The 27,093-nt window shown below is 35.8% G+C and overlaps 1 protein-coding gene across 3 annotated transcripts in view; it reads right to left on the bottom strand.

The window, feature by feature from the left end:
- LOC145261207 (cilia- and flagella-associated protein 74-like) overlaps positions 1 to 27,093 on the bottom strand; it is a 2,330,915-nt gene that overhangs the window by 1,784,301 nt on the left and 519,521 nt on the right. For 2 of the 3 annotated variants that reach the window (XM_080119545.1, XM_080119548.1), the window contains exons 22-23: positions 20,598 to 20,809; positions 1,033 to 1,154 (exon numbers count right to left, since the gene is read on the bottom strand). In XM_080119545.1, the coding sequence (XP_079975671.1) occupies positions 1,033 to 1,154; positions 20,598 to 20,809 (334 nt within the window). The remainder of the gene's footprint in view (positions 1 to 1,032; positions 1,155 to 20,597; positions 20,810 to 27,093) is intronic. The other variant, XM_080119547.1, reaches the window with a different exon arrangement.

The following is a 27,093-nucleotide window of genomic DNA, read 5'->3' as shown; positions in this document are numbered from 1 at the left end:
ATGTTTAGACCAAACATTGGCTTAGTAATTTGGTAGAGACCGCAGAGGTCAAATTTTAAAAAATTTTACACCAATTTGACCTCTTAACATTTATTGTTTTGGGTTCAAATCAAATTAAAAAGTTTGATCCATGTCCAAGTAACCTACATCTAAAATTTCAAGTATTTAGATCCAAAATTAACAGAGTAGCTAGGTAGAGTTTTCAAAGGTTAAATCGCTGAACTTTGACCCCTTGACAGCCAAATTGCTGGCCGAAATCTGATTAAAAAGATTTTCACAAGTCTGAATACCCTTTATGTCAAATCTCGAGTCAGTAGACTGAAAATTGACAGAGTAGTTTGGTAGGGAAACGTACACACACACATACACACACAGAGACAATTTCACTTTTAGAGATATATATATGAGATGATGTTCATTTCTTTAAATTTATAAAACACGTTACCAACTTTTTTAAAAATTTTAACTTTACGTGAATTTTGAATTCAGGTATGACAAGTGTAAAAATAAAAACGTATTTATTTTTCAGTGTTTTAACAATTTGGAATTGTAAAAACTACTCCTTTAGAAATGTGTACTCTGCCTGTTCCTTTTGTAATATACCGTGGATGCAAATGCATGCAAAGTGAAGTCACTGAGGGTGGAAAAAAGGACTATAAAAAAAGAGAAAGAAAACGATCATGAGAGACGTGGATAACGTTCGAGATCTCGTGGTAGACGAGGAGAACGTTCAAGATCACGTGGATGACGTCATGGGTATAACAATGAGGAAATAAATGTTGTTACTACAAAGAACAAGCGAGTTGGAGTTATTTCCTATTCTTTGTCTTGGTTACCTTTGCAACTGAAACTGCACAAAACGTGTTTTGGTCCGTGGACAATGTTACACTTTTATTCTTTGTCAAGCAGTTTCTATTTGCATCCGAACAGCCAACTTCAAAAACTCCATCACTTTTTAATTGGATGTAGATTATATTTTTTTAAAAATCTGGCTAAATTGGTTTTAGAATAATTTTATTTTTCAAAACGTACCTGTTGAATAAGAGAATTGTTTCTTGGTATAGCCGGTCATACATGCAGATCTTCATGTTTAAGGAAGGTTCTTTTAAATAAACTGGAACATCAGTCGCATGCCCAATAGCTTTCACTGTTATCTGCAGATATAAAGTAAAACATTTTGGTTTTAATTAGTGCAATTCATTACATAATCAGAAAGAAGTTCTGCCAGTCAGACTCAAAATCAACCAAGAGTTGAATGTATTTGATCCCAAATGCCTGAGAAAAAGTCTAGGGATCAAACTACCATCCAAGAAGTCAGAGATCGTATTAACCAAGAGGTAGTATCTTCAATAATCTGCAAATGACAACTAGGCTGGCTCGAACATACCCCAAGATTGGCTCCAGAGAGAATTGCTAATAAAGTGCTCCTACAAGAGAGGAAGACCAAAAATGAACTTGAAGCAAACAATCGAGATTTGATCATCGTTGACATGATTTCAGACCGAAAATGAAGGTATAATCTGACAGCCTCATACGTCACAGAATGTGGGAGTTCCTAAGTCTAAGCAAGTCTCCAAAAACATAATTTCTTCAATAATCTGCAAACGACATCTACGATGACTTGGACATACCCTAAGAGTTACTACAAAAAAAAGAAAGGTTTTGTCAGTTGGTCTCAAAATCAACCAAGAGGGATGTATTGGATTCCAAATGCATGTAAAGCAAAAAATATATAAATATAGTAGATCGCAATTGTTGTTGTTGTTGTTATTATTATTATTATTATTATTGTTGTTGTTGTTAACCATTAATAATAATAATAATAATAATAATAATAATAATAATAATAATAATAATAATAATAATAATAATAATTTTTCAATTTAATTTCATAAATTTTGCAAAAAATAAAACAAGCATACTTCAATAGAAAAAGGAAGGGAGAAATTTATACAAAAGAAGACGCAATGATCAAAGCGCCCGTCCAATTTCATCTTAAATTGCTGCATCTCGAAGTTCACTCCAAGGGATCCTGATTGAGAAAGCCACTATCTTCCAGTTGAATTGCACACCTTTTCTGGTGCTGGATTTAATAGCAGTTCTTGAAAGTGATCATAATGGTTAACGAAAAGATGGAAGGCTAAAATAAGATTACTGAGTAAACGTCAGTGGTCAAGCAAGCAAAAGGTTTAATTTCTTGAGTCAGCCTTTGTAAGGCATCCCATATTCTCTGCAGCATTCAAATAGGAATAAGCAGTCATTGAACTTTCTTTGCTATTTTGAATTATTCGACTGATTGTTCTCTTCTTGGGTGTTATTTGGACAACGTTTCGGCCGATGTAATCTCTGACCATCTTCAGGTGCATCTTGTTGAACTTGGGAATCTTTCTTTCGAATTTGGGAATCTGCGTGGAATTTTGAATGTAACTCTTTTTTATATTTATCTATAGGGGGGGGGTAGCATGCTTTCATTCCGTCAGTCATGATGGGGTTGAAATTTAAAGTAATTCACACTGAAGCTTGAACCTTCAATCTCCAGAATTGTCTCATTTACAATTCAATTCTACCTAATACTCTATCTCTAAAACACAAGTCTGCAAGGACTCGTGGCATAACAGATAAAAATATTAAATGTGCATTAATTACAAATTACTTAAGACTTCTACCTAATCATGAACGATGATGGAACGAGAGCATGCTACCCCCGTGGGTTAAATATACTGTTGCATTTAAAATTCTGTGCAGATTTCTGTGTTCAACAGAAAGATTCCTGAGTCCGACACCTGAAGAAAGTCAACTAAAACATTGCATGAATAACACGCAAGATGAGAACAGTAGTCTAAATAATCCAAATTATCAATCCTCATCTCAAAAATTCCAAAACATATATTTTACTTATGTCTTTTGAGACACTTATCTTAACTATTTTCTCAATTCAACTCTTAAATTAAAAAACTCCGCTGAGAGCATTTACACAATTAATAAGCCAGTATCAACATATACAGATCATATCCTGTAAAAACATTTCACCTGATAGCTCCTAAAAATGCTTACTTAGTTATTAATCCTTCTTATTCAGTCTTTGAATTAGAACCAGTTTAAAAATTCTGCCTAAACACCGAAACAGTACTGTATGTGAATGACGATATATAAAGTTTCGGGGATAGAATTTTGCCTGTATTCCATTATTCAATAAATGATCCATTCTATATCTACCAATGTATAGTTTTGTGTCTTCATTTCATACTCTCGTTGTCCTACTGTATAAGCTCCAATAATTATTGTTGAGCTTGACATTAATCCGGATAAGTCTCCTATGTGGAATTGAACTTTCTCTTTTCCTTTTAAATTAAGCTATATATATATATATATATATATATATATATATATATATATATAAATAAAATTATTTCTCTATTTTGTCGGAATACTATTTCCATTATTTTCATCATATATATATATATATATATATATATATATATATATATATATATATATATATATATTAGTGTTGGGACGATTGAGCGGAATCAGAATTGGGAATCGGAAAAATCGGATCTTTTGGGGTATCAGAATTGGAAAAATGATTCCTAATTTTCTGATGCCAAAAAACGATTCTGTTGTCTGTTTTTTTATTTGATTTTATTTAAAACAAAAGCTTCCACTGCTGGTAATATTAAAAAATAAATATTTGTTGATTTTAAACAACCAGTAAAACTAAAATCTGCAGATTATCTCCAACGAGTGTTTTTTTATTATTATTTTACATTTGAGAAAATATCTGGGTATTTATCAAGTGGTTTTTACAGTAACCAGGAAAAAATAACAACTCTATAGTTAAATATTTAGAGATTTATAAAGAATCGGAATCGGGAAAAATATTGGAATCGTGCCATCACTAATATATATATATAGTAATCTGTAGTTATAAGTAGTAAGACATCTAAAAACAAAACAGGCTTAAACCTCCTAAAATTTATTCTAAAATTGTTAGCAAGAACCTGTGGCATAACGGATAAAATGCTAGGTAAAATTAAGTTGTAAATTACATTCTTTTGGCGGTTGGGGGTTCAATCCTTAGCGTGGGCGATATTCAGAATACAATTGCGAATTACTCAAGACATCTTACTCAAAACATTGATTAAATAAAAGGTTCCATTCGAAATTCCATGCAGATTCCTGAGTTCAACAAGATACATCTGAAGAAGGTTGGAGGTTACGTCGGCCGAAATAACACTCAAGAACAGTCCGAATAATTCAAATAAGACAACGATTGTTCACCGAGGAAATGCATCTCTTTCATCTTACATTGCCAGACTCATTCGATTCGACAAGGCAATAAACGTTAAGGAATCCATTAATATTCTAGAGAGGCAGCTGCTGGCAAGTGATGAGAAACTGTTAACTGCAGATGCACGAGCAAATCTCATCGTTCAAGAAGATAACGCATCTGTCTACTAAATCAAAAACAAAAAGTAGGCTTGAATGACAACCACTTCCAATTAATCTTCTGGACTGGCTAAATTCCATACTTAAATCCAATCGGAAATATCCGATGCCATATTTCAAAAACGATATGTCAAAACGTTTCTAATGAAGATTTAAAATTGAAAGGCAAAATATGTGAACAGTTCGAGGCAGAAAACTTCACAGAAAACATGTCTTTCTCTTTCACATGTATTTCATAAAATCCCATCGTGTATTCATTTAGCTCCTCGCCAGGAGGTCAGGCACAAGATCAGGTGTTTTTTTTTTTGTTTTTTTTTTTTACAAATGGGTCACCACATATCAAGGTCCAGAGGCCACTCGGGGATAAGAGTTAATGTATGTACAGTAGTCATTGGGACAATAGCGTAGTAATCGTTGTTGGTAAAAATTTAGTATAGATTATTTTAAGAGGACGGTTCAATAAGAGTTTGTTTATATTGGACTTGGAAACGACAATATTGTAGTCAGATGGAAAGCTGATCAGCAAAACAGAGTTCTGCAGGTGGGCAGTTCTAGAAAAAAAGTTTTGTTCATGGAATCCACATTTAGGCACCGATAGAGAGTGTGGGAAATTTTTTAGCGTGGTTTTAGGTAAACAAGTGTTTTTTTGTTTTGCGAAAGATTGGCCAGGGGAGATTATAGATTGAAGCTCAGTCGAACACTTGCCATGAAAATAACGATAGTGCAGTGACAGGCTGACAATATTTTTTCTGTAGGAAAGAGGTTGCAGAAAAGAGAAAAGAGCATCACTTATTAGATTATGAAATTGGTTTTGAATTCTGTCAAGGCAGGATAGGGTATTGTGAGCAGTTCCTCTCCAGATGTGGCAAAAATACTCCATCTTAGGACGACCTTGCCAACGAATTTGATGTATGCGCTCTATTTCAGATCAGGAGAAGAAGCTTGCCTAAACATGGAGCGTCCTCAAGATGAAAGCTGTTCATTTCAATTGGGGCCAGATGGGGGTCAGAGCGTTGATGGTGGAAAGAGAAAAGCTTGGTTTTAGATGCATTAAAATTAACCAGCCACCTTTTCCCCCATTGCACCGTATGCTCAAGATCAAGGGAGAGAAACTCAGAGAAATCTTGGTTATCTCCGGCATTTGAAGTGTTGCCATAGATTGCAGTGTTATCTGCATAAATGTCTATGAATGATCTAACAACGTGATCATTACTCTTATAATGAAAGTATTTCTGCGGAACGAACTTGATTCGATCTTGACACACCTAGGTTTCTAGTTTATTACAATAGACTGTAGGATAACACTGTGATGATTGGTAATGGTGGTTGAAATTGAGTAAACTTATTATTTAAAAAGACGGCTAAACAAGAATTTGTTTACATTGGACTTGAAAACGGGCATATTGTAGTTAGCTGGGAAGCATTCTCGTGTTATTGTGTTCTACAGATGAGTAGTTTTAGGAAAAAACTTTTGCACATAGAAGCTTCGTTTAGTTATAGTCAGAGAGAGAGAGAGAGAGAGAGAGAGAGAGAGAGAGAGAGAGAGAGAGAGAGAGAGAGAGAGAGAGAGAAATGAAAATTATTGACAATGGTTATAACTTTACAAGTTTTTATTGTAAATGTTTTACGGAGGGAGGCATAGATTGGAGCTCAGTCGAGCACTTTTTATGGAAATAACGATAGAATTGATAAAGCCTAGCAATGTCTGTTCTGTGAGAAAGTGGTAGTAGGGAGGAGAAGGGGACATCATCCACTAGATTTCAAAGTCGATTTTGTACTCTGTCACAGTAGAGAAGGATGCTCTGAGCAGCACCTTTTCGAATGTGGCAATAGCACTCCATTTTAAGATGTATTTAGCTCTTATACAAGTAGAGGACTGCGTCAGGAATGAAATACCTTCTAAATCGATAGAATGATCCTACAATTTTCCCAGCGATCTCGATAACAGATCTGATGTAAACCTTCCATTTCAGATCAGGAGTGAAGATCAGTCTCAGAAGCTTGTCAAATTAGAGTGCTTCTTCGAAACAAAAGTTATTCATTTCAATTGGGGCTAAGTGGGGATCAGAGCGTTGGTAGTGAAAAGAGATAAATTTGATTTTTGAACGCTTTTTCCTCATTGCACCACATTCTCACCAGACCACAAAAATCATATTCTAAATATTTTACCAAAGAAACACTGGAAACGACTTTGTAAATTCATTATTTTACCATTATTTTGAAATTCATTCAATTCTTAATATTTTCTAAACAGTGCGTGGATAGATGTTAAAAGCTGTTCAGCATTTTGAAATCACATTATTTTGAAATTCATTCAATTCTTAATATTTTCTAAACAGTGCGTGGATAGATGTTAAAAGCTGTTCAGCATTTTGAAATCACATTATTTTGAAATTCATTCAATTCTTAATATTTTCTAAACAGTGCGTGGATAGATGTTAAAAGCTGTTCAGCATTTTGAAATCACATTATTTTGAGGTTCTAGTAAATCGTTTTAAATCAAAATTTTGAGAACTATTACCTATTACCTAGCTGTTATATACTTTTCAAGTGTAGTTTTCCAAATGCAGAGGGTTTATTAGTATGGTTAAGGGGAGGAGGTGAGCTCGAAAAATGACATCAGTTGTCTTTAATGATAAAGTTGCAAGATGGAGATCTGCCACATCTGTTGAATAATTTAGGGTGTCCTTCGATCCACAAAGTTTGTCCGTAACCCACTTTTTCGACAGAATCAGCTGCCATATCTCTTAAGACACTGCAGTGTTACGTATCGGTTTTATGTCATCCCCATTCATGTAAAGAAAACTAAAGAGTTTTATATCTATATAAAAGCCAAGCACGTCCAAGGATGGAATACTGCTGCCATATCTGGGCATACTGCTGCCATATCAGCCTATCCTGCCTTGACAGAGTACAGAATAGACTTTGTGGCTTAGTGGGGGATGCCCTTTTCTCTACCCTGCAACCTCTCTCCCACAGAAGAGACGTTGTGAGCCTATCCTTGTTTTATCGTTATTTCCATGGCAAGTGCTCGTCTGAACTCCAATCTCTGGTCCCCCCTCGCCAATCTTTCACGAAAAACACCCGTCTAGCTGAATCCACTGTGAAAAATTTCCCCCACTCTTTATCTGTGCCTAAATCAAAACGTGGATTCCATGAACAAAGCTTCTTTCTTAGAACTGCACGCCTGTGGAACTCTGTTCCGTCTGCCTGCTTCCCACCGGACTACAACTTGGATGTCTTTAAGTCCAACGTTAACAAATTTCTAACGCACCGCCCCCTTAAGTAAACACTTCATCAAATCTCCACACTAACGTACTGTACTTGCAATAACCCTTATCCTGAGTGGCTTCCGGGCCTTGTATAAAAAAAAAAAAGGAAAAGCGACCAAACCCAATCAACTCACCTGCCAAAGTAACCTACCTGGAAAACCTACTTAAAGTACTTTAAATAAGTTTCCACACATTTTTGTACAGACATTAAAATTATCATAGACTCTTGAAAATTCAGTATGTTATTGCTATATATCTTATGAGATGACTGACCAATTTTTTATGATTTCAGGTTAGAGGAACAGCTACAGCAGGAATTGGAATACATCCTACTTAAGCCTAATCATCACAGCTGGTGAATTTCAAAGATGCACTCTCGACATGAGGACACTTTAGAAGAACGATATGCAATAAAATTTCGTATTAAACTTGAAAAAAAATACCACAAGAACGTATGGAATGCTTTAGACTGCGTTTGGAACAATTTTGCATTAATCGAGCATCAGTTTTTGAGTGGCATAAGAGATTCAAGGAAGGGAGGGAGTCTGTTACGGATGATGAGAATGTTTGTGGTTTAAGGAAGTCAGAACACCAAAGTTGATTGACCAAATAAAGAATTTCATGGATAAGGACCGTTGTGTGTCTATAGAGACAATAAGTGCACAGATTGATGTCAGTGTGGGAACGGTACATACAAATTATTTGTGAGGATGCGGAAGATTTGTGCGAATGCACCAGTCTACAACTCTATTCTTGTAACAGACTATTTTACCGAAATGGGTATCAACGGAGTTCCTGACCCTCCCTATATTCCAAGCTTTGCTGCCTGTGACTTTTAGTGATTCCCTAAGCTCATGGAAAACCTTAAAGGCTGTCCTTATGAGACAACTTGAGAGATAAAAGAAGCTGTAACGAGGGTTACACACACACACACACACACACACACACACACGCACACACACACACACACACACACAAGAATACTTCCATGGAGCTTTCCAGAAATTGGTGGAATGGTACAAGTGTATTGCAGCCGGAGAAGATTACTTTGAAGGAGACTAGAATTTCATCCGTATACTATCAATAAAAATGTCAATATGAAAAAGTATGGAAACTTATTGAATGTACCTCGACGTAAGCATAACAAACCAGCGAACTCCACATTTTCTTAAAAATAACTTAAAACTGAAGTGAATCCATCCCATGTTAAGAACAAATTTAGGTCTATTATATCAACTAACAGACCAAATATCGACCGAAGTTTGATCTATTTGTTGTTAAAATATTCATTACAAAATAACTTAAGTGTGACAGACCGAACGACCACCAAAAGTGTGACAGACCGAACGACCACCAAAAGTAAATAAAACAACTCATAAATATATGAGCATGCCTAAAAAAACAAAACATTATTTACCCTCGATTTTCTAAAGCTTGATAAAGCCTGATAAACGTTAAGTATTAACGATACATCTTTCTCTTTCTATATCTCTAGTCCTCTCTCTATCCCTCTCTCTAACCATTTTGGTATTTCATTTAATTCTTAAGCATAACGTCTTGTGAGAAAATACCCAATCATCAGAAGTGGCTGGTGTTCGTCAGTCATCCAATAAGATTTTTTGAAGAATTTGTGATGCTTACATTTGAAATGGAATTTTTATTCATTCTTTGTTATGGATTTTAATCCTTAAACATGCAGACTGAATGGACACACCTGAAAAATATTTGTACCTTTTATTTTGTATTTTTAACTGATGCTTTCATTTAGTCTCGAAAGACAAAGGATACTCCCTGTAAGGAAAGCTGTGCGTATAGGTGTGAAGCAAGGGTTGCGCAATCGCCAATCACATCTCCCCTGAATCGGCACTGTTTGAGTCCAGTGGGAATGAAAAGTCCAGGATGACTGGAAACAATGCCGAGATAAGCAGAGAGCACATACAGCGCATGGAAGTCCCAAATGGTCACACATTTGGCACTGACCAGGTTCAACGTTGCTTAATTTGAGTGATCTAGCGGGAAATGGCGTGTCAACGTGATTATGCCGTATGATTTTAATCAATACCTCTATTTTGACTTTTAAAAAAATGGCGAAATTTCTATCTACCTCTCTTGCTGCAGCAACGCATAATAATAATAAAAAAAATAATGAAAAGTGAAAAAAAAATCTTAAACAAGCTTGTTTCCTTCCATGGCCTATTCTCTTAAATCACGACAATATTACACCTAAAAGCACCATTTGATCTCCAAGGACACACCGCAGGATCATCTCCATCGGTCAATCTCTTTGAAAGAGGAGACTTCAATGGTCCGGCAGAGCTTTCTGAGAGGCGACAAAACTCAATTAGCTCACATGTCATTTCAGACTTCTTCCCATGGCGCAGCTTTCTGTACACATAGCTCAAATTTTATTCTTACATTCTAAAGGATTTTTCATTGTTTTTTTTTGTTTTTTTTTTCAAATTTAACTCGTGTAATTTTCCGATTTTCAATTATTTTTTAGATACCCGTATTGCTACAATAATAATGGTAAATTCCCAGAACAATCTCAACTGGTGTCATTTAAGGGTTTTCCTCCTGTCACGGGAAAATCGAGCATAATGCAGAAGTGACCATCCCCCCCCCCTCTCTCTCTCTTTAAATTCAGTTTGAATATCTATCAACCAGATACCCCCCTCACACCACTCCATTGCTATCAAGACATGCGACAGCCAAGTATCCACGCGTCTACCCATAGAATGAAGCGAGATAGACACCCCACCCCCATCCTCTCACCAAGTCATTCGTCAAAAAACACGTGCGAAGGTCACGACGAGAATCCATCCGGACACCCCACCTCGACCCCAAACGAAGCAGCGCGCGGGCAAAAGAAGAAAAAAAGAAAAATCATTTTGGCGGAAATGGCGTGGAAAACAAAAGGCACTTTTTTAAAACGAGATGTAGCTGATCACATCGTCAAACGAATGTCGATAATAAAAATGTGACAGACACCAGCCAACATGACTCAGCTTGGAAATTCACTCGATTTAATCCTCATTGCCGGGGCCGAAAAAGGAATACAGAGAAATAAAATGGCTCCAAACTATCGGAAGGAAATATATCCTCGAGTGGAAAGGACGCGTTGAGCAGCACCAACGCGACTTACGCGGTGAAATGGCGTTTCTCTCAACTGAACCGTATCCATGGGGCCAAAAAGGGAATTCATCAGAACTGCGAAATCACCTTGGTTCAAAACATGGGAAAGATTCGACCGAACGTCGGTGGTTGAGAAAACCAGCAAGAAAGAAGTATGATGGAAGACGAGTGAACAAGCGAACTCTGAAGGACGATGACTCGTGTGTCGGCGAAATGGAACTGCCTCACTTTATAACATCCGAATATGGCATTTTGTCGGATACCTAATCATCGGTTGAATCCACGTCTTCGCAGATAAATACTATTCAATACCCCCCCCCATCTCACGAATGTCGACTTGAACTGAACTGTTTTTATTTTTATTTTGAAAGATTTCTACTGCCTCACCATAACTCAATCATTTTCCAAGCGAAAAAAAGGGATACAAAGAAAAGGAAGGAAAAGAGGCTATATTCATTTGAACAATTTTCTTTAGTGTTGCCCCCCACCCATTTATGACCCGTTGGACACTGCCTGCATGTTTTCTCATTATTATTTTTCTTTTAATATCCTGCCTTGATTTTTTAATTTTTAACGCTCAATAAATGACATGCGTATAATATATATATATATATATATATATATATATATATATATATATATATATATATATCCGTGTTGTTCTGTTACTTATTGCCTGGTATTTCCTCAACCGTGAATCTTATATAAGAACATTCCACGATGAAAATACTGTCCAGAATCTGGATGAGTGCTACTGGGTTGTAACAATTTCACAACCGGCACGTACATCATTTATATATATATATATATATATATATATATATATATATATATATATATATATATATATATATATATATATATATATATATATATATATATATATATTTTACTTACGTTTCGGGGACAAATTCCCCTTTTGGGATTTTCCAACCGAGACGTATCGTCACACTCCTCTTAGATTAGGTGCGTTACCAAGGCTTTAGAGTCTAGTTTCTCCTACTATTTAACTGCATATAACAAGAAGAATGAACATATTTACAATTAAGTTGAATCGATTATAAAAAGGAAAGTTGTGCGTATTCAGCTAAAAGTTAAAAAAAAAAAAAAATACACAAGGCATAAAGTTATTATGTTCTTATTTAGTGTTGTCTAAAAATAATATTTGAAATAAAAACAATTCATTTTTGTAGGTTAATTGGAGCAGTTCGGATCTATCAAGTACTTGTTTGGACCATCCTTGTGAAACCTGACCAATAAGCACTGTGGCTTTCAAAAAGCTAGAAGCGTTCAACCATTAATGCCTACACTGAAATCTGCGGGTCTGCTAGCATCATTTTGTCACCAAGGATGCACTGTAGGATCACCCCCTTCAACCAATCTCCTTTAGGAGACTTTGATGGTTTGACTATGCTGTGTGCTGCAACCAAAGTCATCTATGAAGTAAGAGCAAATCCAAGGTTGGCAAAGAGACCTAGGAGACCAACTGGAGATATGGTTGCACACTATCAAAGCAGACGTTGAACCCTAGCCTGCTCCGGTCCACAAGTCTCAAGTGCTTGATGTTGGTCTAGGGACTGGTTGCCCATCACTATCTCTGTCTCTATAGACTATCATGCATGATCTGTGTTTATTCCAGAATGCTGTATGTTCTATGGGAGGAGCCAACTTAATCCATTCCGGGTAAATGTTGCCTCATGGACAACTGGAACAGATGTCATCAGGGGGTTTGACATTTAAAACAACTTTTTCATGTGCAATTCTTAATTTTTGAGATGAGATGTGAATGTTTGTATTGTTTTGGTTATTCTCTTGGAGAATCATATATTTATGTAATTATTTAGAAAGAAACTATTGAGTCATTCTTCAAAATTTTGAGAAACACTGATTCTCCAAATTTTATTTAACATCTTTTCAGGTTCTTTTAAGACTATTGTCCTTATCAACACTATTTCTCTTCAGATTATTTTGAGAGAGTAGATAGGATGTAGGCAAAGGTACTCGGTGTTGCCCTGGAACAATAATATTGATACAGTCTTGCATTTCGTAAATGATCAATATCCTAGATGTAATGGGTATATTTAAACACATTGTTGCCCAGGAGAAAGCAACTTTCTATTATGTTTTGTATGATTCCGAGCAACACTGGATAGTCCTATTTGTAAAATATAAATTTGGGTCATCTTTTTCATATATGAACATTTTCTTACTGCACCAGCAGAGAAACTAGAGAACCATGTCAACCTGCATTATTCGAATTTTTCAGACTACTGTTCTTATCTTGAGTGTTATTTTCAGAACATTTCCGTCCTTCGACCTTCTTCAGGTGTATCTTGTCAAACTTGGGAATCTTTCCATTGCAAGGATCCATGGTGTAGTGGATAAAGTACTTGGTAAATTCAGTGTAAGTTGAAGGTTCAATCTTCAGTGCGGGCAACACTCAAAATACAATTGTGAATTACTTAAAACTCCTACCCAGTCATGGCTGACGGAATTATAGCATGCTAACACCGTAAATCAAATAAAGGGTTAAAGGGTTTGTTAAGTATGAGACATTATGTTAAACAAAGATGGCGGTAGTAAATCAAATTCGTGAAGAATCAATGCAGTCCCGATCTCGAGTGTTGAGTAATTCTTAGTAACAAAGATGGCGGTGAAGAATCAATGCAGTCACGATTCAGTCGTTTCAAGACAGAGGTTGACAGCGAACTGAATTGAATCCAAAATTTGATATTTTTATAATAAATTTGAAGGCTTCTGATTGGTTGATTGTCCTAACCGTAAGTTATAAGTAAGATCGTCGGAATCATTGGGGCCATACCCTTTAAAGTAATCAAAAACATTTCAACAGGGTTCAAAAGTCTGTGCAGATTGCCGATTTCGACAGAAAGATTCCCAAGTTCAACAAGAAGAAGGTAGTAGATTACTGTTGTGGTGACACACATTCATTTGCATATGTGTATAGTAATTACACATAAATAGTAAGACTCAGTTAGTCTGAGTGTGTGTTCACCAGAAGCCGCCGAGAGCAGATATGTTTCTCCCTTTGTTTGTTGAGTCGTCCTTTGTATTGCTTTCTACGTTACTTGTTTCAACCTGCAAACTTAACAGTTACATCGACCGAAAGGTTGTGAAAATAACACTCAAAAAGGAAACAGTATTACGAAGAATCTTAATAATACGAAAAATCAATCTTCACCTTAAGGAAGAAAAACAAACCACATTCATTGGCCTCATTAAAGGGGGCGATATAATGCAATGAGAGGAAACGTTCTTACGTAAATTTATTTCATTTGTCCAATCCTATTTTCACGACTTGTTATTTCTGTCTTAAGTATTCCATCGAGCACTTGTCGTTATCATTCTAATTGGGAATTTATTTACTTGTGACATGTGCTCCCATACATATAAGCAACGTTAACTGTCTCCAACCGATGGTCGGCGGGTGTCAAGAATAAATATGAAATATGAATAAAAACGAAGTATATTTTTAAACAAATATTGATTGCTGCCAAACTGTTGGTTTTGTTCTCTCTTATAATGGACACTAGGTGCTCTGATGCATACGAGAGGGAGAGAGAGAGAGAGAGAGAGAGAGAGAGAGAGAGAGAGAGAGAGATTTATCATTATTATCTTTTGAATACTAAAATGATATATTCAAAAGGCAATAATAATAAATCTCGCTCTCCCTTCTCCTCTCCCTCATACACACTGTTCAGAAAATCGATGGCATAACATTGAGTCTATGTTGCATATAATATGACTCTTTTTCGTTCAGGTTGCTTTTGATTTTTATTTATTTATTTATTTATTTAGAGAGCGAGTGATTTCTTTTCGAATTCATTTCAAGCAAAAGAGTAAATCTGAGATGATTGTCAGACCTGCTTTTAAAAGATACTGTCCAGTCTTCTGCAAAGAAAGCGGGCTCCCTCTAGCGGCATAGAAAACTTCTCATGCTAATATCCTATATTTCTCAATAAAGCCACCATCCATCTTGTTCGTGGAGTTAGGGTTAGGGTTAGGGTGGCCATATCGTGGCTGGTGTACCGAGCACGAGCCTCTGCCTCGTGACAAAGTGCTTTGTCCCGAGAAGATGTAAAGTCATTTTAGTTTTTAATTTTTACCTGTTTGCACATTTTGAAGGTAGTCAACTACTATTATATTCTTCAATCAGTAATAAGTTATTTCTACTTGGTGATATATATCTTAAGGTGATCATTTAGGCTGAACTAAGAAATTTTTTCCAAATAAATTGTAGCAAAATATGTTATTATCTTAAAAAGTAACATGGTAAATAATAACAAATCAAAATTGGTTAGTCAGAAGCAAACTTCTATTTTTCAGCTTAAATGCTATTTTAGTCTGACTGGCCAATTCGACAAAATGACTTTATATATTAGATAACATGGTACAACAATAACAAATGAAAATTGGCTAGTCAGAAGTAAAGTTTGATTTCTCAGCTAAAATGCTATTTGGGTCTGATTTTGAAAAGCCGCCAAGATAACTTTATTAGATAATATGGTACAGCAATAACAAATGAAAACTGGCTATCAAAAGGGAAGTTTTATTTATCAGCTTAAATGCTATTTGAGTCTGACTTGAAAATTGGACAAAATGACTTTATATATTAGATAACATGGTACAACAATGACAAAATAAAATTGGCTAAGTTGGAGCAAAGTTTCATTTATCAGATTAAATAGTATCTGGGTCTGACTCTAAAAAACCGACAGGATAACTTTATATGTTAGATGAGTGTGTAGAAAGTATTGTTAGCGAAGGCAATATAAATGTGAAATCAGATGGCAAATATAAAAACACGTGAAAGAGGAAAATATTATGAATCCTCGTTGCGTTCCATGATTTTTCTCCCTAGATTTTATACATTTTTATACTTACCATCTGATTTGCATTGCTTCGCACTTTTCGAACAATACCTATATTCTTATATATGCTGAGAATGATGCGCAGTGCTATGAAGGAAAAATTAACTCCAAATATCTCAGCACAGTATGAAGATTTCCTGAATAGATTTCTAATCTCGCCCTCTCCCCTTTATATCAGCTTTGTATAACAGATTTTTGGTTCTTATCTAGAATTCAACCTAATTTAAAAAAGAAGAAGAAAAAACTGCAGAAGTATATTCATGATGTACGTACCCGTTACGAAAATGTCATATTCCAAAAATCACATAAATTGATCAAATAGATATTTTTTTAAGAAAATCATTTTTAAATGATTTAAAGCGATTAATGTGGAATCGTTAGCATTACAAGACTGATCTCGCAAGTTTTAATTAATGTGTATTTATCTGTCCTTGTTTTTTTTTTAATCTAGCGATGTGAGACAGTCCCCTTTTGCTTACTCATAAATTTTGTTTTTCTTTGTTAAAAATAAAACTACTTGATCAATTTACGCGATTTTGGGTATATGACATATTCGTTCCGTGATTTTTTAAATATTTTCTGGAGTTTTTTTTTTTTTTTTATTCAGGTTGAAATGAGAATTGGTGCCGTATTTATTTATATAAAAAAGGTGGATTAAGTGGTCGTAAAATTCATGTTTTGTTGCGAACTAGCTGAAGTACTTATGTTTGGCGAGAGGTTTTAATTAAGATTATCGACAACCTAATAAATGGCATCATTAAAAGTAAGGGAGGATAGAAAGACCGAGGGATGGAACTAGAATTTCATTGGAAGGGTGCAGAAAAAGCTTAGTGCCACTCAAATTCGGGGGAAAGCCAACGATTGTTCAAGCGAGAAATCTACGTGTGTGTGATTGCAAGAGTTAGGTATGGATGGAGTAAGTTCAAAGAACTTCTGCCATTACTAACCAGCAGATTGTTATCACTGTTGTCCAGGGGAAGAATCTATCAGGCATATGTACGCTTCTTTAACAAGCCTTTTTTGCATAACGATATCAGTTATTCACTAGAGCACTTTTTAAAGATCTGTAACAAGTCAGTAGTCGCTGGATGATATATATGGAGTATAGGTGCAGAAATAATTCGAAGCACAGTTCATATAATTAAATTGCGATTAACTTGAAACATGGTACATTGCCTTAGTGAATAGACGTGTTTTCTGCTTTATTTGTGGCCGATTTTTTTGTGCTTTCTTCCTTCAAACAGTTTTCGGACAATTATTTCGTGTCTTAAATGATTTTTTTTAATCTCTTTTGTTTAAAAGACTATACATTTTATAAATTACAGATTTTTTTATTTCTAGCATATTTTTCCAGCATTTTTTAGTATATTTTTCCAGCATTTTTTAGCATATTTTCCAGCATATTTTTCTAGCATATTTGTCCAGTATTTTTTAGCATGTATTTCAGTACTTTTTAGCATATTTTTCTAGCATATTTGTTTAGCATATTTTTCCAACATTTTTCTAGCATATTTGTTCGCATATTTTTCCAACATTTTTAGCATATTTCCAGCATATTTTTCTAGCCTATTTGTCCCGCATTTTTAGCATATTTGTCCACCATTTTTTAGCAGATTTTTCCAGAATTTTTTAGCATATTTTTCCAGCATTTTTTAGCAGATTTTTCCAGAATTTTTTGGCATAAATTTTTAGCATAAATATTTTTCCAGCATTTTTTAGCATATTTTTCCAGCAATTTTTCGCATAAATATGCGAAAAATATCAGCATGGGGTAACTTTGCAGTCCAGCAATTTTTAGCATATTTGTCCAGCATTTTTCAGCATATTTTTCAAGCATATTTTCCAGCATCTTTTAGCATATTCTTCCAGCATTTTTTAGCATATTTGTCTAGCATTTTTTAGCTTATTTTTCCAGTATTTTTTAGCATATTTGTCCAGCAATTTTTTCGCATATTTTTCCAGCATTTTTAGCATATTTTTCCGATATTTTTCTAGCATATTTAACTTATTTTTCCAGTATTTTTTTTTAGCATATTTGTCCAGCATTTTTTTTAGCATATTCTTCCAGCATTTATTAGCCTATTTTTCTAGCATATTTGTCCAGTATTTTTAGCATATTTGTCCAGCATTTTTTAGCATATTTGTCCAGCATTTCGTAGCATATTCTTTTCTAGCATTTTTTAGCATATTTTTCCAGCATTTTTTAGCATATTTTTCTAGCATATTTGTCCAGCAATGTTTCGCATATTTTTCCATTTCTTAGCATATTCTTTTCCAGCATTTTTCCATTTCTTAGCATATATTTTTCCAGCATTTTTTAGCATATTTTTCTAGCATATTTATCCAGCAATTTTTCGCATATTTTTCCAGCATTTTTTAGCATATTTTTCCAGCATATTTTAGCATATTTTTCTAGCATATTTGTCCAGCAATTTTTTCGCATATTTTTCCAGCATTTTTTCGCATATTTTTCCAGCATATTTTTGTCCAGTATTTTTTAGCATATTTTATCAGTATATTTTTCCAGCATATTTTTCCAGTATTTTTTAGCATATTTTTTCAGTATTTTTAGCATATTTTTCTAGGCTTGTGGAACTCTCCCTTCAGTACTCCAACAGTACTGCACGCATTATCTGGTAGTAGATTTGTGGAGATAGAGGAGAGCCTCAGGTGGGAGAAAGTGTTTAGAGAGATAAAAAGGAACGATTTTACATGAAGTAGAAAGAGCAATGAATCTTGTGCATGCATTCCAACAAATATTTGATAAGAAAGAAAGACCAAAAAGTTTCAGAATCTACTTCTCTTCAAGAACAGAGCTATCCATAAGAATCTCGGGAAGAAGAAGGACGCGCTTACAACTGAAAAACATGAGTTGAGCCTCAATGGAATTAAATGAAACAAGTAATTTCGTACCCCCATCCATAAATGAATCAGGTCAAGTTCATATCTCAAAACATAAACGGTATGTAACATTATCACCTTGACAACAAAAACAAGAAAAATAAAAAAAAAAGCTTGTAATCTATTTCATATATCTTCATAAATCATGACATTTTTTTCTCTCAAAAAAAAATGTCCCTCTTAGGCAATCTGGTTACACTCTGATAAATGAGCTCGCAAGTCACATTATTTTCTTTAGCCTCTTTGGGAATCACGGACGATTATCAGAGAATTTCCTGAAAGCAACCAAGAAAGACCTCCCCGGTCTTCCTCTTTCCTGCCTTCATCAGCTGGATTCCTGAACATTAACTGTCTTCACTCAAAGATAAGCTGATCGTTAACTTTCAGCAACTTTTTATTGCTCCCTTTCCCCACTCTAACACTGTCCACAAAACCCGTGGCGCAGTGGTTAAAGTATTGGGAAAAATCAATTGTAAAAATGATATTCTCCTGAAGATTGAAGGTTCAATTCTCAGTGTGGGCGACCGAAAAAATACAATTGCAAATTATTTAGGACCTCTACCCAGTTATGGCTGACGGAACAAAACCATTCTACACCCATAAAGTAAATAAAGGTTTCCGTTCCAAATTATTTCCAAATTCCAACTTCGATAGAAACATTACCGAGTTTGACATGATACACCTAAAGAAGGTCAGAGGTTACATCGATCGAAACATTGTGAAAATCACACTCAAGATGAGAATAATAGTCTAATGAATCTATATAATACGACACTGTCCAATTTTTTACAACCTACATCAAACAGTGTAGGCAACTGAATAAACACATTCGTTATTATATAAAAAAAATTTTTTTTCCTAATACTATAGTAGTTAATCTTAACATTTTTTGCTAAGAACAGCCTCTTTAAGTTTAGCAATTTTAGTTTTTTAAATGCAGGGCGGAACGATAAATTTGTTGCCCTAAAGAAAACAACGCTACAGCTGTATTTTAAAACTTTTATTGAAAAAATCAACTCAGTTAACTTGATTATGTAGTAGAGCTGACATCTATTAAATGTAATCACCTTCAGCCTCAATCACCGCTTCGATACGGGTCTGGAACTGGGAGCTTGCCTTTTCCACAAGTGCTGACAGGAGCTCAGTAAATAATTGATGGATGGCGACGATCAGGTTGACCATGTTGGTGATGTTCTCGACGTATGACCAAACAAAGTAGTCCAGTGGGTTTAGGTTGAGCGAGAAGGAGGGGGGCAGTGAGAGAAGCGTGCAAAGTTGTAGCACTCCTTCTGAAGACAAGCCTGCATCTTTTTGGACTTGTGGGCCAGCACCGAGTCCTGCTGCCATACCCAGGGTCTTCCAGCGGCCACCTTATTGCACCAGGGGATCACCACACTCTTCAGAACATCCAGGTACATTTTGGGGTTGACTTTAAAGGTAACTTTGCAGATGCGATGTGGCCCTCACTTGAAACCACACCAAAAACTATAACCATGGCCAGTACTTCATTGAGCTGTGCTCTCAAGTGTTGAACCATACGGATTTGCATTTTGAGAGTGCTGGCAATGGTCCTGTTATCATAACTTGGATCGGTAGAAAGCATGAGTTGTACAGTGGCGCATCTCTGATCTTACTCGTTGAGTATTGTGTCACTTTCAGACATGATAGAAGGCTCCTGTCGCTCTTGGGAATTGTACACAACTGGCCAATTAGTAGATGGTCTGCAATAAAAAACAAAAAAAAGAAAACCGGTTTTTATCAAATGGAAATGGAATCATGTCTTTTCTAGGGCGGCGATTTTATCGTTCAACTATGTAATCTCTATAAAAAAACAAAACTCAATAAACAATAAAGGAAATCATTTCAAATAAACATTTCAGGTCATTTTGTCGCTGTTGTTGTTGTTGTCGATGTCAACCAATGCGGATGAGAAATGCGGATAAACAGTACTTACAGGTTGTGATAGAGTGTCAGAAAACGTAAGAAGGAAATCTGTTTCCGTTGGACCGGGAATTTTAGGTCGCCAAACAATTTCCAATTTAACAGTTGAGTGCGCAGCGATGTATCCAGCATGTTCCTCTCCAACACACATATCACAAAGAACTGCCAAGACGGAACTGGAATGGTGTACCTCCGAGTCATCAGAGCAAATTTTCTTTTCAACTGCTGACAAAAAAAAAGGAGAAACAGAAAAATAGAAATTAGCCAACCAATCATTTTTTTTTCTATCTGAGCAAAATTTTGCTTTTTTAATAAAGATATTTTATTTCTGCTTGCGCGCACATGTGCATGTGTGTGCGCGTGCATGCGTGTGTGTGTGCGTGTGTGTGTACGTCTACACATAATTCTGTTATGAAGCAATATTAAATATTAGAAAAGAAAAAAACTTTTCTAATATTCAATATTGCTTCATTTTTCATTTTATTATTTACAAGCAAGACCACTCGACATTGCTTATAGGCATAAAAAAACAAACAAGAAAAGAACAGATTAAAAAGTGTTGCTGACACATCTGAGGTGGAGTTCCTAAGAATAACCTTTCCTACCTGTAACAAGGGTACAAAACCGTCTTCGAGGACCTTTCACCTCCCTACTTCCTTTTCTCACAGAAGAGATGTTGCGAGTTTGTCTCTGCCCTATCGTTACTTTTATGATAGGTGCTCGACTGAGCTCCAATCTATGGTCCCTCCCTGTACAACGTTTGCAACAAATACTCGCCTGGATGCAACAATAGTCAACAACTTCCTTCACACCCTATCGGTTCCTAGAACTAACCAAGAATACCATGAGCAGAGTTTCTTTTCCAGAACTGTCAATCTGTAGAATGCAATACCGTGTGTCTACTTCCCCACTAACTAAATGCTTAAAAATGTATGAAATACCAATCAGGATCATCAACGTGAATGAAAATGCGCTGAGAACATGAAGACTGGAACTGGCAAATAACGTTCTATGATAAATAATAAAGTCCTTAGAGAGGCTTTTCTATGGTCGTCTTCAAATCTAATGTAAATAAATTCCTATTGATCATCCTTTAAAATAATATATGCCATACCAAAGTTCCACCATAACCGATCACGTTGTCTCTCCATATATCCAACACTTAACTCTTATCCTAGAGTGGCCTATAAGCCTCGATAAGCAGTGATCTCCCAAGTAAAAATATCTCTTTTTCTCTTTACTTCTTCCCCATTATTCTACATCTGTCACCGCCATTTCTTTTTATTTTTCATTTCTGCTCAGCCCATTCCTCTTGCTTGTATTTAGCCATGGCATGGATCGACTACAAAAAAGCATACGACAGGATCTCTCAAGCATAGATAATAGAATGCTTAAAAATGTATAAAATACCAATCAGGATCATCAACGTGATTGAAAATGCGCTGAGATCATGAAGACTGGAACTGACAGCTGATGGACAACACATAATAGAAATCAACATACAAAGAGGTATCTTCCAAGGAGATTCACTATCATCATTACTGTTCATCATAACCATGATGCCCGTGAACAATATACTGAGAAAGTGCCAAGCCAGATACAAGTTCCCTAACACGGAGGAAAAAATGAACCACCTGATGTACATGGACGATCTGAAACTGTTCGCAAGGACCAAACATGAACTAGAGACATTAATAAATACCATCAGGATCTTCAGCCAGGATATCCAAATGGAGTTCGTTATGGAAAAGTGGGCACTACTAGTTATAAGAAAGGGAAAACTAGAGACGAAGATGAGAGCACTAGGGCAACAAGACGCCTATAAATACCTAGGAGTACTGGAAGCAGACATCATCAAAGCAACAGAAATGAAAGAGAGAATTGGAAAGGAATACCTCAGGAGAACAAGGAAACTTCTCGAAACCAAATTATATAGTAGAAACATAATAAAAGGCATAGATACATGGACAGTATCACTAGTAAGATACTCTGGACAATTAATAGGGTGGACTAAAGAAGAATTGAGACAGCTCGATCAGAAACTCACGACCATGCACAAAGCACTACATCCGAAGGACGATGTTGACCGACTATGTAAAAAGGAAAGTCGGCGGGAGGGGACTGGTTAATATAGAAGACTGTATGACTGACAGCAAAAAAGAACTAGAAAAATACATAATGCAAAACATTGAAAGAATAATTATAGCAGCGAGAGACACTGAAAAAATCAATAAAACAGAAAACAGAGAGACAAAGGATAAGACAAGAAAAGAAAAGTGGGAAGAGAAACAACTACATAGAAGATTCATAAGGATGACAAAAGATGAAAACAACAAAAACACTTGGACATGGATGCAATAAGCCGAGAAACTGATTCCCTAATAACTTCAGCCAAAGACAACTCGATAAGAACCAACCACATCAAAGCAAAGATCGATAAAACATAAGAAAACAGCAAATGCAGACTCTGTGGACAAAGAGGCGAGACGATAAACCATATAATAAGTGAATGCAGCAAACTCGCCCAAAAGGAATACAAGAACAGAAACTACCAAGTGGGAAGGGTACTACACTGGGAATTATGCAAACAACTGCATCTCGAAGACAAGTGGTATAAATATAAGCCGGCAACAGTACTTGAAAACGAGGATCACAAAGTCCTATGGGACACAGACATACAAACTGATAAACCCATCCAAGCAAGAAGACCGGATGTCATAATAATTAACAAGAAATAAAAATCCTGTCAAATCGTAGACTTTGCTGTTCCAGCTGACTACAGGGTGAATATCAAAGAAAAGGAGAAATGGAGCAAATACACAGAGCTAGCCAGAGACCTAAAAGGGATATGAAAGATGAAGAAAATCAAAATAATACCGATAATAGTAGGAGCACTAGGAACAATCCCAAAAAACTTTGAAAAAAGGATGGGAGAAATTGGAATCAAAAGAATGACTGGAAAAATACAATGAACAACAATAATGAAAACAGCTGAAATATTAAAAAAAAAAAAACCCTTAAATGTGGAGATTAATAACACAGGAGCAACAAGTGCGGACTAGACAAACTGCTGCAAAGGCAAAACATGAAACACTACATGAAACCAAGAACACTGAAACCGCATATCTATAAGTTCTCTAATCCAAACCTACCCCCATCCCTCCATTGCCACACCACTGCCCCCCCCCCAAGAAAAAGCGAGACCAAATAATCAAGTAGAGTCAAGGAGGAAGGAAAGACCGACGAACTGACCAAACCTCAGCCAAATAAGTGCAAAGAGAACTGGGACCTTGGGTAGGCTTATTGCCACTCAAATTCCAGCAAATACCAATAGCCGCTGCCAACGAGAAATCAACGGCAAGCAGCTGTTGCGATAATACAAATTTATTTGCAAATGTTATCAAAAGAGGTGTAGAGTACTGGAAACCTGGGGAGACTTGTTGTCACTCAGCTTCCAGGAAACACCGCAGGCTGTTTTCAGGGAAAGATCTCTGAAGACCTGCGTGAAAGCTCCTTGTGAGCTAATAATAATAGTAATATCAACCATTCACCTCTTCTTTATATAACAGATAGTTGACCGTCAAAAAATGAATACTTATTTTTGAATTTTAGATATTAATTATCCAGGACAATGCCGCCGAAGAATACACTTACTTTGTGGGTGTTTGTTTTGCAGTTAATTTTTAGCTGGGTATAAAAATATATGCGTACACAAACAACTGCCCTTTATATAATCGACTATTTCTTTTTCTATGTTTCTCTACTTTTCTTCTTTCAGTCATCTGCAGTGACTAACAGAGCAAATGCATTATAGACATTGCCAAGGCTGCTGCAAAGAAGGTTGTTGCCCTCTACCATGCTAGAAAATGACTCACACCTGAGAATATCTCTTACAAAACCACCATTCGTCCATGCATGGAGTATTGCCACATCTGGTCTGGTGCATCTATCACTATTCTCTCACTCTTAGACAGGGTCCAAAAATAAGTATCCAATCTAATAGGGTCTGCAATATCGGGTAAGATCGAACACCTGTCTTGTCACTACAATGTTGCATCTCTATGCCTGTGACACAAGGTTAAAACACAAGCTATTACTAGAGCCAAAAAGGTTTCTTTCTTTAAATCGTCTTGAAATTATACCTTTTTTGTGATGTCACCAACACTAAAATGGCGCATTTTTTTTAAAAAACTAACTTCAGACGAATATGAAACACAGGAAATTTAAACTGCAAGTATAAGGTATGCGTGTTATAGGAGAGTGATTTAGAATCGTTTTTTGAAAATTGATCCTGGTGGCGTGCATAGGTCTGATAATGTTATGGTAATACCCCGGATAACTCCTTGATTGTATGCCACAAAGACACAAGTATAAGTCCTAGTACTGAGAAATATTAGGAGGAAGAGAAATAGTTTGAATATTATTAGACGTCTCCTTACCTAATTTGGATGTCTCATGCAATCACCCCATTGCTCCTCTCCTGCACACCACTGACTCATCCAATTAAATTCTATGGAATTTTCTGTAGATATATCTGAAAGGAGTGAACGGTTTTAAGGCTAGAAGTATTCTGCCTATACTACCTCTAGTGAGTTCAAGGGGTGCATTTTGTTTCCAATACTCAAATCATACCATGATGCAGGATCCTCTCCCCCTCAACCAATCGCTTTGAAAGAGAAGATTTTGCCTGTTCGGCTACATTGCACACCACAACCCAGGAGAGTTCATCCACAAAGTAATAGCTCCAAAATCACTACAAGGTTGGCGAAGCCGCTTGGAAAGTCAGTTGCTGACGTGATTACTATTATCAAGGGATACACACTCGAGAGTCAAAACAATGAAAGAATATGCTGTTGTCATATCCCTAGTGATTACACAGCATCAAAACTGACGTCGAACCTAGCTCTAATCCACAGGTCTTACGTGTACGTTGCTGGCACCAGAAGTGCCTGGCCATCACTATCACGGCTGCTGTGAACTGTCGTGTGTGGTCTGCATTCATCTGGCACGCTGTGTGTTCTACAAGAGGAGTTGGTTCAACCCGTTCTGAGTGAATGTCACCTCAAGTCAAGTGGGAATGGAAAGGATGCTGGTGCAGGTAGACAATTACACATGCTGTGTTCGAGTCTTACTGTATGCGTGGAAACACTTTCACTATGAATGTTGCAAACCTTAACATGGCTCCTCTTGTGAGTTTGGATTTGAAAAAGATTCAGGAAAACCGCTGCAATCATCATCATCTTCATCATATCGATTTCATTAACTTTTTCTCCTTGGTCAGGAGAATAGCGTTTTCTGGCAATCTGAAATCTCTGTCTTCAAGCTGAGTGATCTTCATGTATTCCATGCAAATCACCAAGATCTTTGGTGATGGGTTGATTCCAAGTTTTCTTGGCTCATTCCATTTCCTTTTCAATTTTTCAGCAGAATAGAACAAACCAGATTAAGAAGTTGTACAATTCTAATTCATAAGAATCGCATGGTTTTCAATATTTGAAAGGAAAGCTGATTCCATAAATAAGTTTATCGATGGGATACTTAAGTCTTTATAATAAAAAAAAAACTCCTGTACGCATCGAGAACAATTATAAAGTTTTCTGTAGACATCTTATATAAATAGAGATATTTTTCTGTCTGCCCATCAGTCACCATTTTTTTTATAAAACAATAATATAAATACATTGCAAAGTTTGTCTCATTTGGAAATATCTTTACTTTTAGAAACGGAAAATATTGCATTCTTAGTAAATAATGCATTTTCAACAAATAACTGTTGTGGTCCGGTTACAATATTAAGGTGAAAGACTAATGGTGTTCACTGCGAGTGGTTAAACTACGCGTGTGCTCTCGATATTTGTTCATTTCCCCATGAAAACAAAATGTGACACAAGGTCGTGTTCAATGTGGGCTAGAAATAGAGTATGATTATGAATATCTCCAGTATCAAATAATCCTAATACACCGTGGAATTTACTTCATATATGAAAACCAAAGAGGGGAGATATAATATATGAGAAATATTTGGAATCAAATCTCCGCTTGCTGTTAGTTCAGCTCATTTGAAAACATAGCAGCAAGTTTTTTCTCCTCTCCATCAAGGCGAGAGGTTTTGGGGAAATATAAGATATTTTGTAATTCATATGCAAAACTAGGAAAACAAGTGACTACGACTGAAATATTTTATGGCTGGATGATGGATGATCTACTTCATGTGCGACATTTAGGGCAAATGTTATATAGCTCACTTCACAATTCAGGTCATTACCTTTCTAACGAGTCTTCTATTTGTTAAATTCTGATCAACAGTCGCTGAGATTTATAACTTATAAAATTGGCAAAAAAGCGATTTTATATATATATATATATATATATATATATATATATATATATATATATATATATTGTATATTTTGCCAACTTCTTCCCTCTGATGAAAAGAGAATTGCATTCTTCCAAACTCCATGGAATAAGATTTTCTTGTTTATTTGTACTCTTTGTCGAATAATTAA

The sequence above is a fragment of the Euprymna scolopes genome, chromosome 37, assembly GCF_053919585.1.
Source record: "Euprymna scolopes isolate OS-2025 chromosome 37, ASM5391958v1, whole genome shotgun sequence".
NCBI lineage: Eukaryota > Metazoa > Mollusca > Cephalopoda > Sepiida > Sepiolidae > Euprymna > Euprymna scolopes.
The sequence above is the reverse complement of the archived record's forward strand: the minus strand, read 5'-3'. Positions and strand labels throughout refer to the sequence as shown.